General features: G+C 38.5%; 1 protein-coding gene across 1 annotated transcript in view; it reads right to left on the bottom strand.

Annotated features, from left to right (window-relative positions):
* Nucleotides 1-12,306, bottom strand: part of mtrex (Mtr4 exosome RNA helicase) — a 139,120-nt gene that overhangs the window by 52,828 nt on the left and 73,986 nt on the right. Inside the window, exons 16-18 of the mRNA XM_060822963.1 lie at nt 9,137-9,287; nt 3,264-3,436; nt 1,690-1,758 (exon numbers count right to left, since the gene is read on the bottom strand). Of these exons, the coding sequence (XP_060678946.1) occupies nt 1,690-1,758; nt 3,264-3,436; nt 9,137-9,287 (393 nt within the window). The remainder of the gene's footprint in view (nt 1-1,689; nt 1,759-3,263; nt 3,437-9,136; nt 9,288-12,306) is intronic.

Genomic DNA, 12,306 nt, shown 5'->3' with positions numbered 1-12,306 from the left:
TTGCAATCATACAGCCAAATAAACACTTCTGATTTATAACCAATGCAGTAGTCATAGTCATAGAGATGCACAGCTGGGAAACAGACCTTTCAGTCCTTGCAGGAGTAAATTTTAAAAAAGTTTGGTGGTACTGGTGAATAAAAACTTTTGAGATATCCGACCAGATTATTGGTTTTAGAGTTAAATATCGGCCAAGACAACAGGAAACTCTTACATATATAAATAATTTCATGGGTCTTTCATACCCATCTGACGCTTTTGTTTCATAAGATGGCGTCTCAAAGTGGAAGGGGCCAATATTTCTGAGAAATGGTTCAGGAGAAGCCTTTATTAGGCACACAAAGAAAAATCAGAAGGGTGGAAAGTTTTACTTCATAATGCTTCAAATGACTGAGACATTTCTGGCAGTCAAACTGGTTAGTTTCAAATTTTGTCCTGCAGCTTTAAGCACATGTATCCTATTGTTGATAACCATAAATGTTTTTATCAGTTCAGTTACTAGTGGTGTACCTCAATGATCTGTTTTGGGTCCACTGCTGTTTGTCATTTTTATAAATGTCCTGAATGAGGATGTAGAAGAATGGGTTAGTAAATTTGCGGATGACACTAAGGTCGGTGGAATTGTGGATAGTGCCGAAGGATGTTGCAGGTTACAGAAGGACGTATAAAAGCTGCAGAGCTGGACTAAGAAGTGGCAAATGGAGTTTAATATGGAAAAGTGTGAGGTGCTGAAAATGTGTTGCTGGAAAAGCGCTGGTCAGGCAGCATCCAAGGAACAGGAAATTTGACGTATCGGGCATAAGCCCTTCTTCAGGAATGAGGAAAGTGTGAGGTGATTCACTTTCGAAGGAGCAACAGGAATAAAGAGTGCTGGGCTAATGGAAGATGCTTGGTAGTATAGATGAGCTGAGAGATCTGAGTGTCTACGTACATAGACCCCTAAAAGTCCACCAAGGTTAATAAGGTTGCTCAGGCGACATACAGTGTGTTAGCTTCTATTGCTAGAGGGATTGAGTTTCAAAGTCACAAGGTCATGTTGCAGCTGTACAAAACTCTGGTGCGTCCACATTTGGACTATTGTTTACAGTTCTGATCACCGCATTACAGTATGGATGTGGAAGTTTTGGAAAGGGTTCAGAGGCGATCTACTAGGATGCTGCCTGCTATGGAGGAAGGTCTTATGAGGAAAGGCTGAGGGACAGGAGGCTGTTTTCATTAGAGAGAAGTTTGAGAGGTGACTTAATTGAGACATATAAGATAATCAGAGGATTAGATATGGGGACAATGAGAGCCTTTTTCCTCAGGTGGTGATAGCTAGCACGAAGGGACATAGCTTTAAATTGAGGGGTGATAGATATAGGACAGATGTCAGAGGTAGCTTCTTCACTCAAAAAGTAGCAGGGGCATGGAATGCCCTGCCTGCAACAATTGTAGACACAACTTGAAGGACATTTAAATGGTCATTGGATAAACATATGAATGAAAATGGAATAGTGTAGGATGACAGGCTTCAGACTGGTTCCACAGGTCAGTGTAACATTGAGGGCTGAAGGGCTTGTACTGCATCGTAATGTTCGATGTATCTTACATTTTTAGAGCAATACATGTGTTCTAATAAACAGTGCTTCCAACAAATGAACTGCCATCCTATTATCATGTCATTTGTATATAATTAATCCAACTGTTTACCTTCACATTAGATTTCTTATTGAAATTTATGACAACTCCCCAACCAAAGTCATCGTCATCATTTTTCACCTGAAAAACAAAAGATCTTCAGTTTACCTAAAATGCTGCATTTCAAGGTATATAGCAAACAGATCATGTTGTACATTATGAGCAACACACAAAAGAGACTGAAAAAGATAATTACTGTCAATTTTTCTACTCCTCTGAATATGAATAAACCCACTGAGCAATAGTTTTATGAATCAGACATTCCAAGGTTCCTGGCATTGTCTGAGCCAGAAGAAAGTGGCATGTGATTAAAAGTTCCTACTTTTAACCTTTGTTTATTACTTTCATGAAGTTCAGTGGGCAATGCCACATCTAATGAACCTCTTGCTTCAAACCTTTGATGAACAGCTTTAAAAGTAATTTGTTTTGAGGTGCTAAAAATGGATTTGACAATCCAAGTGAACTAGATTCTCATCTTGGTAACTTCAAGTGAAAAGCCTGTTACAAAGAATATTACACTTCTTTTTCATGACCAGGTTTGAGGAGCAGTTTGTTCCTGTTGAAAGGGCAAACAGTAAAGAATCGTAAAACATTCGCCAGCAAAAAGGTTCACCAAGACAATTCAGATGATAAAAGCGTATGTTTTTAAATATTTCTTCCTCAGCTTGCCATTTTAAATTCTCATGCTTTCACCTGCATGGTAGGAATAACATTGCATTTAAAATCAATTGGAGGTCCAATAACATTCAACAAGCTCGATAGCACTCAAGAATGATGCAGTCTACCTAACGGACAATGATCCACCATCAATCTATACATTTCATTCACCAATGGCACAATATGTCTGCAGAGTGTACCATTGAACAACTGCAGCAGTTCATATGGTTACACCTTCCAAACCCATGACCTCTACCAATTAGAAAAGTTCTGGAACTCCCTATTTTTCAACATTTGGAAATATCGTTAACACACAAACTCCTGTGGTTCTGGAATGCAGACCTCCAACACTGTCACTAGGTAACAAATGCCCACAGCTACCAAATCATATTTTAAGAAGTCTGACATGGTATACAAAATTACATTTAATGTCAGCACACAATTAGACTGCACTGTATACTCAAGTGTCAATTCATAGCCATTATATAAGGGAATAGAAAAAAAAATTGAAATGGGGTTGGGTAACAGCAGGATTGAATAAGAATTTTCAAAATTTATTTTTCCATAGGAAATAGGCATCACTGGCAAGGCTAGCATTTGGTGCTCATCCCAAGTGCAACTGAACTGAGTGGTTTGCTTAGTCTTACTATTATTGAAACTAGCTTTAATTTAACTTATAACTAGTTACAATGGTGAACCCATATTCCAAATCAACCTGGATCCCTGAATTACTAGCTCAGTGACATGACCACTGTGAGCGACCCCTAAACAGTAAAAAAAAACAAAGATTAAAAGACTGCCTTGTTTTTAACCTCCATGAGCGATGGGAAATAGCATGCATCATTGTTCCCTGCAGAAATTTAAGGCAATAGAAACAATGATAAATGGTTCCACTCCAGTGGAATCAAATAATGATGATATAAGTATACCTTAACAAGTCTGCCTGGTTGTAGAAATGGCAAGCAGTATTTTGGTTTGTGTATATACTCCTCAATTTCTTTACCCAGTTTAGCCAGCTGCTGCCTTATTTTGTAGTAAGTAACGACATTTTCTTCATTGGGAATTTCAATTTCATTGTATTGGCCTTCCAATATCTTGACTTCTGCAGATACAAAATACATTGAGTTATACAATGTGATACATTATTTACAGATTTCTCTTTGTTAGTAGGAGATGAGCACTGCTCACAAAGTTAACATTAATTGTGCATCCTGAACTATCCTCAAGAAGGTGGTGGAGAATCACTGAAGGTGGGGTTGATACATCTACAGTGCTGATCAGAATGGATTTCCAGGATTTTGCCCCACTGTCAATGAAGGAATGATGACAGAGTTGCAAGTGAGTATGCTTTCTGACTTTTGAGGGAAACGTACAGGTTTGCTTGTACACCTAAGCATCCACTGCCTTTTTCTGGATGGTAGAGATTGTATTCAAAGATGCCAACATACAAAAGATGTTTTAATGAGTTGCATCAGCTATCTTGTTGATGGCACAAAGCAGAGGGAACAAGTGTTTAAAAATGTTGATGGGGGACTAGCAAGATAGATAGCTTCACCCTTTTATGGTAATTAACATTTTGAGTACTGTTGGACAGCTTTCATCTATGCAAGTGCGGTGAAGTACATTAATCTCCTGATTAGTGTGTTGTAGGTGACGTGATTGGTAAATTATGTGCTATGGAATTTCCAGTCTTTGACTTGCTCTTCTTGCCATGAAACTTGTATGGCTGATCTAGTTCAGCTTTTGGTCAATAATGCTCTACACTCATTGGAGTTTAGAAGAAAGAGGGGTAAAATGTTTGAGACATGAAGGATCCTGAGGAGACTTGATAGAATTAATACCTGGGATGACATTTCTTTCTGTATGGGGGCCGAGGACTAGGAGCCAGGGTCAAAGGACACATGCTTTTAAGATGGAGATGAAGATACGTCTTTCTCCAAGGGTCATTTGTCACTGGTGTTCTCAGAAAGCAGTAAAGACTGGGTCATTGAATTTGCTAAAGGCAGAGTTAGATAGCTTGTTGAAAGGCAGAGTTAGATAGTTTGCTGAAAGACAGGGGAGTTGACAATTATGAGGAGCACAATTAGGAAGACAGAGATGAGATTACAACCAGATCAGTCAAGATTTTATTGAATGGCGAAGGAAGCTCAAATGGTCAAATAGTCTGCCTGCTCCTGTGAGCAAAATGCTTGGTGCAAGAGATGGAATTTGAAGATCAATTAAAGAATAATTAATTGGGAGCATACAAGAGGCCTTAGTATAGATCCCTAAACATGTGGGTTTAGGGCAGTTTACAGATGTCACAGACAGGAGAGGCCAAGGAAGAACTCACAAATAAGGTGAAGAATTTTAAGCAAAAACAAAAATTGCTGGAGAAACTTGGCAGGACTGCCAACATCTGTGGAGAGAAAAAACAGTTAACGTTTTGCATCTAGTGGCCCTTCCTCAGAAATTAAGAATTTTAAATTTGAGATTTTGCTTAGCCTGGAGCTGTGTTAGTGAGCACATGAATGATGGGTCAGTGGGTTCTGGTGCAAGACAGATTACAAGCAGTTCATTCAATTCTCAAAAGACCACTGCACCATTATGAACCTTTCAGTTTTTCACAAACCCTAATGGTCAGTTAGTTTGACAAAGTAAATGCAAATACCTGCAGGGATGTGAGTAGGATTTCCAAAACTCATTTCACAAAAACTATCACATTGGCACAGAGATAACTATATTGCTGGATTTTTATGGCAAAATTTTCAAATTAGGAAACAATTAGTTAAGAAACAAATCAGCAAAGAAAACTACAAAGAGCTGTGTCAATTAAATTGATCATATCAGCATGCTACACCAAGAATTTCTATCATAAGAGTCTGCAATAAATTGAAATGCCAGGACATGTACACTCAAAAGGCATTACCAGGAATTCTGGATGCCCAAAGTATTCATCAATAAGCAGTTGATTCTCCTATCCTCAATTACTTGCCAGCTGCTCTAAGAGTGTACACACTCTTCGTTTGTGCAAAATTAATCAGAAGAGTCTGATATCCAGCCCCCGACCCCCCTCTCCCACTACCTTCAACTCTCAATGACATAGGGTGATGAACCTGGTTTTCAACTGGTGCCCAGGAATTTTTTTTCTCTCTCAAAAGATTTGACAGGTCACAGTGAACTACCTCAGTACTATCACCCATTGTCAAGTACATTATCTTAAAATAACCTAACCCTAAGGAAATTCTTGCATATGGTCAAAAGAATTATTCAATTGCATTCCTAACTATGACTGGAGACTGCATAGATTTTTCTTGTATTGTGCGTTTTTGTTGACAAAAGCTCAATTCAACCAAAATTTGTCGCCAACAACAACATCCAAGAGAAAAAGATTACATCTTCCAATCATAACTTTTGAGATCCATTAATAAACACAGAAAATATTGGAGAAACTCAGCAGACCTAGCTGCATCTATGGAGAGAAAGCAGTTAATGTTTCAAGTCAGAACTGGTCTAAGATGATGACAATTGGAGACTGTGCTGAGGGAATTCACTATAAACTCAAATCCTTTGAGATGAAAAATCCTGGGTGCGTGTTAAAGACCAGATAAAGGTTCTATCTATTTGCAGTTCTGAAGATTCATACTGAACTAGAAACACTTTCTCTGTTTCTCTCTCCACCAATGCTACCAGACCTGCTGAGTTTCTCCAGCATTTTGGGTTTGTTTCAGATTTCCATCATCTGAAGCATCTCATTTTTCATTGAAAACCATTTTCAAGTTGTCATGCCACGTTCAGTCAACAAGTTCTGAAATTGCTTAGAAGTAGCATAACAGCATGCACCTGGACAGAAATGTATTTAAGGCAGAGAAATTTCAATTATTTCAGGTACCTGAAGAACCTAGGTGTCATAGTTGCTCACAACACAAAGTCTATGAAACGTTTGTCGAAAATGATGTCTTGATTGCTACATGAATAGAATCTATTAGTCAACTAACCATAAACGCCATTCATACTCACTTCCCTACTTGAAGGTAAAATTTAAACTGGAACTTAGTGGGTGGCATGGTGGTATACTGGTTAGCACTGCTGCCTCACAGCATCAGAGGCCCGGGTTCAATTCCCACCTCAGGCGACTAACTGTGTGGAGTTTGTACAATCTCCCCGTGTCTGTGTCGGTTAATTGGCCATGCTAAGTTGCCCGTAGTGTTAGGGGCAGGGGTAAATGTAGGGGAGTGGGTCTGGGTGGGTTGCGTTTTGGCGGGTTGGTGTGGACTTGTTGAGCCGAAGGGCCTGTTTCCACTCTGTAAGTAATCTAATCTAGTCTCTGTTATTCATTACATTCCAAGGACACAAACCATGTTCACACTAAAGCATGCACTGATGATGAATATAGATGATCCTTTGCTGTCTTCTCAAATAGCCCAGCAAGCTACTCCGTTATAATCAAACCACCAGAAAGAAAAATTAATTCGACTAGACAACAACAGTTCAAGAAACTCACCCCCAACTCCTTAGGACAACCAAGAGGGATAATAAGTGTCAACCCTTACAGCAATGCTCACATCCAAAGAATTACAAAAAACGCTACGTAGCATTGCCTTAAAACTTAACTTTACTTCAAAGCAGCTTGCAAAAGTAAAGGTTCTATTTAGTTGCAACTTGAAAACCAGAAAATAAAAGTTTTTTTTATTTTTCATGATGTAATTTAATAGTCATGAAAGATTTGCATTATAATTGATTCTTATAAAAGAATAAATATAACAAGAAAATCCTAATGAAGTGCTTTTTATTTGCTTTTCATTATTCTACAGTTTTACAAAACAATTGCATCATGCTCCCCAAGTAGCACTTGGCTATGAACTTTGGTCTAAGGCTTCCATTTCTGATATTAGCGTGGCTTACTTTTGCTCACTGCCTTGGTTCACAGACAGAATGCCAATACTTGCAAAATATCATTCAAAAATTTGTTTTTGCCAGTTTTCCCTCAACATTAACACAATTACTGTACACTATGTATTCTGCCAGATTCTTTATAGATGCTTACTGAGATATTTAGGCAATATGAATAAACCTACCTAAAGTGGTTCAAACTGAGACCAAGATGCATTAATGTAATATATATCAATCACCACTTCTCAAGTCCCATTCTCCTATTAGCCCTGCTTTCAGTGAATTAAATTTTATAAATTTATATCCCGGCTTTCAAGTTTGTCCATGACCTTTTCCCTTCTTGATTCTGTAATATTCTTCAGCTTCACAACTCTGAGATAAATGGATACATCTAATTATGGCCTCAGAGGACTCTGATTTTAATTGTTATACATTAATGACTCTGACCTCATTTGCCTAGACAGTGAACTTCTGGAATTCCCTCTCTAATGCCTCTCCACCACAATTTCCTCATTTAAGATATTCATTAAAATCTCTGACCACGCTGTTGTTCATCTTTATATGGCATGTCATATTTTGTTTCATAATTTCCTGTGAAACAATTTGGGATATTTTATTACTTGAAAGGCACTATGTTAAAATAAACTGCCTTTTTTTTCAGATTATTGAGATAACATCATGCCAAATCTCAAATGAAATTTTTTTATTTCAGTAGAAATGACAGACACATAGTTGTCACTATTCAAGATTGAGTTAGTTAGTGAAAGTAAAAGGATTGGAGACATGTGAACAGTATGCTTACAACTATTAAGTACTTCCTGCTTAATGTAAGGAAAACACTAGCACTGACTAGCTCGGCTAAAAGGCTTATTTCCATTTTTAATGCAAATTTAATTGTTTTTTCAAATCTGTTATTCTGCAGGAATAGCAAGTCTAAGCACAGCATGTCGGGGTCAGCTAGCAATGCGGAGTAATGCCGACAGCAGTGTTTCAATTGCCATACGGGCCGAGAAATACCACGAGGGCGTGATGACCCTCAGGTTAAACAATCACCAGCTGCCTAGACCCTCATGATTTTGAACACCTCTATCAAACCATCTCTCAAATTTCTCTTCTTGATGGAGAGCTATCCCAGTTTCTCTATCCATCTCTAAAACTTTCACACAATCCCTCAAGTGCAGTGTGCTGAATTGCAGTTGAAGGGAAATGAGCATTTTCATCATTACTCTTTTTTAGATATAACAGCACTGGCTAAATGGAAAGTTGAGCACAATTGCAAAAATGGCTGATTGGGTAAATGTCAAGGGAAATAACAATCACTACACTTCTATTATCTATAGCAACTTTGGTTTAAATCCTTCCTAAATATATACACACAGTAACACTAAAGGAGTTGAAGTGGTGCAATCCCCAACGTTATAATGGATGCAAATACTGCAGTGCAGAGGACAGTGAATTTTACGTACATGATCCAGAATACTTAACAGTATACACATTTCTACATACCAGAGCTCAGCACAAGGAACAAATATAACTGGGTGTGAATGAAAAGGTGATCAATCAGAAATTGTGGATCTTTTAGATATGACAAAGGATTAGGTTCAGCCCTCAAAATAGCAACTGTAAATACCAACAAACATTACGGCACATGAGACAGTTTCACACAGCTGGGATTATTGGTTTCAGCTGTATGTATCTTATTAATTGGCAAAATCTATGTGACAGAAGTTGAGCAACATTGAAGATACATTCATTAGATATTACTTACATTGATTTCACTATGTAGCCGACCTGAAGTTGGTTAATATTCATCAAATTATGTGAATAAAATAACCACAATCGATACATTCTCATCCACAGTATCATTAAAATCATAAACTTTACATCAAATTATTAAACAATGAAACCTGTGAAAAATAATGACACTTACTTTCTACCACTCCTGGGATTGCTTTGTAATTCTGAAACTGGTAGAAGGATTTTTCCAACATGTACTCAGGATTTATTTCTTCAACACGAAGGAGGTTTAAAACCATGTTATAGGTCAGATGAAATGCGCTATTAAGAGGATCGGCTGAGCCCTAGACAAAGAAAGCCCAAATGAGTAAAAGTAAAAAATATTGTTGCTTGATAAAACTCTAAATGCATAATAAAATAATATGGATATTTCAACCTTTCCCTGAAAACACTGATTGTTAAAGCTAGTTTTCTCTTTTCTAATTTCTTCATGAATTTTTGTCATCACACTTGCTTTTTAAAAAAAATATTCTGTACATTTTTCAAACCTGCCTTCATGCAACTGTACACCTTTTAATTCATAAAAGTTAAAATAAGGAGGGAGATCCAAGATGGCGGCGACTCAGCAAGTCTGAGTCTACAGAGCCCTTCCCAAAACCTGGGAAAAGTGGGTTTCCTGCCCCCACCACACTTGCCAAACCACCCAAAAAAATTCTTTAATCTTAATTAGCTGCTGAATATTATATTTAAATAGTCTAATACTGAGTGGATAATGAGTAAATCAAAGGGACCCCGCAGCTCTCAGAAAACAAAGACCCCTCCCCCACCCTCCTCTCCTCCGGCTGCAGCTGATGTAAAAACAGGCCTTGTAGAGATGATTGCTAGATTGGAATCGACACTCGTCAATTTCATCGCAGAATCCAGACAGAGATGGAATGCATTCGAAGAAAAGCTGCAGAAACAGAATCACTCTATGGGAGAATTGCAGGGCCGAGTGGAGGGGGCGGAGCTAAAGGCCATGACCTCCGAGGCTGCAGCTCAAACAGCTGCAGAACAGGTGCGAGCTCTGGAGCAGAGAATCAGGGCCTTTGAAATCTACATGGATGATATTGACAACAGAAATCGGAGAAAGAATATTTGATTGCTGGGCCTTCAAGAACAAGAAGGGAAAGAACAGTTAGTAGTATTTCTGGAGCGATGGCTGCCCCAGCTTTTAAACCTGGGGGCTGAAACTGACCGGGTAAGGGTGGAGTGGGCCTACCGGGTCGCAGTACGCGGATCTGGCCCAAACCAGCGCCCACGCCCGGTCCTGTTCCGGCTGCAGAGTTATAGGGAGAGGCAGATACTCCTGGATGCCTCCAGAAAGCTTGGAAAGGATCCTAAAGCTATGATTCATGAAGGATCCAAGATTATGTTATTTCAGGACTTCTCCCCGGCTTTGGCACGAAGAAGGAAGGCGTTTGATGAGGTGAAGAAATGTTTAAGGGACTTAGATATTCAATACACCTTACGCTACCCAGCGACGTTATGCTTTACCCACGAAGGATCCGAGTATAATTTTAGATCATCGGAAGAGGCCAAGAAACTTTTAGACTCTGTTAACTAAATCGTAAGAGACAATTTATGTTGGCTTGCCTCTCCCACACTCCGTGGGGAGAAGTGGATACTTTATTCTACTTTACTTTTGCCTCTGGGAGCGGGGTTGTCTTCCTTGCTATGTTATTATACTTAACTGTAATCTGTTGGAGTTGTAATTTTATAGTTATGTGTGTTTGTACGTGGCATTGATGCTAGCAGATATACTCAGGTATGGGTGGGGGTGCAGCGCTCACTGTTAACTCTAGCTCGGTATTATATCTAAATCCTATTAAGGAGCGCCCGGGTTGAGGGTGGGACACTGTTTGGGAGAGGATATGGTGGAACGTTGGAAAGGTAGTAAGGCCCCCTGAGAACAAGGGGGAAGATCTCCATTCAAACATGTTTAATTTTTTTTTTGTTCTTATTGTTTGGAAATAACTTCCTTTTTATCATACTGTTATGAGTGTATTAGAGAACATTTTCTCTTATTTGAAGGATGTAAGCGACTCAACTATACACTCTGGATGATTGTGGATTAGTTGAATTTTGATGATTATATATTTAAGATCTATTTTTATATTAATGTTTGTGCTTGAAAATTCTGCTTATTTTTGTAAATTTGTCAAAATGTTAAATTCCCAATAAAAATATCTATAAAAAAAAAGTTAAAATAAAATACTATAGACGCTGGAAATCTGAAACAAACCAGAAAATGCTGGAGAAACTCAAGATACATCTGGCAACATCTGTGGAGACAGAAAGTTATCATAGAGTCTGGTGTGACTCTTCAGACTAGACAGACATTGGAAAATCATGGCTTTTGTGCAAAGGGGGGACAAGGAGGAGTGAAAGTACAGAAGTGATAGTACCCAGATCAAAATACAAAGTGTGTGCTAATGGTGGTAATAAAGGGTTTTAAATGTAAAACAGGTGTAGGTGATTTTGATTTAATTTGATTTGAATTATTGTTGTCACAGGTACCAGGATACAGTGAAAAATATTATTTTGCATGTTCTAGAGACAGATTATAGCATAGAAATTGCAGAATACAGTGTCACAACTACAGAGAAGCTGCAGAAAGAGAGAGATAAACACCAACATTTGAGAGGTCCATTCAAAAGTCTGATGACAGTGGAGAAGCAGCTGTTCTTCAATCTGTTCAAGCGTGTATTCAAATGTTTACATTTTCTGTCTGACGGAAGAAGTTGGAACAGAGTTTTACTGGTGTGGGAAGAGTCTTTGATAATGTTGGTTCCTTTTGCAAGGCAGTGGGAAGTATGGATGGAATCAACAAATGAAAGGCTGGGTGGCATGATCTACTGGGCTGTGTTCACAATGCAGTAATTTTTGCAGTCTTGGAAAAAGCAGTAGTCATACAATGCTGTGATACATCCAGACAGGATGCTTTCTATGATGCATCTATAGATGTTGGTAGGATCTTTGTGCTCATGCCGAATTTCCTTAGCCTCTTGAGAAAATTGAGGAGTTGTTGTGCTTTCTTAACTGTTGCATTGATATGGGTGGATCAGGACAAATTTCTGGTGATCATCACTTCACATTCTGGACCACTTCCACTTCAGCACCATTGATGCAGACAGGGACGTGCCCTCCACTCTGCTTTCTGAAGTAAATGACCAGCTCCTTCATTTTTCTGACATTGATGGAGAGACTGTTGTCTTTATACTATGACGCTAAACACTCAATTTCTTTCCTGTATTGATAGATTATTTCCTCCAATGTGGCCCCATTCAATGCTCAAAAGGACAATTTCTAAATATATGGTAT

Source organism: Hemiscyllium ocellatum, chromosome 1 (genome assembly GCF_020745735.1).
Source record: "Hemiscyllium ocellatum isolate sHemOce1 chromosome 1, sHemOce1.pat.X.cur, whole genome shotgun sequence".
Lineage (NCBI taxonomy): Eukaryota > Metazoa > Chordata > Chondrichthyes > Orectolobiformes > Hemiscylliidae > Hemiscyllium > Hemiscyllium ocellatum.
The sequence above is the reverse complement of the archived record's forward strand: the minus strand, read 5'-3'. Positions and strand labels throughout refer to the sequence as shown.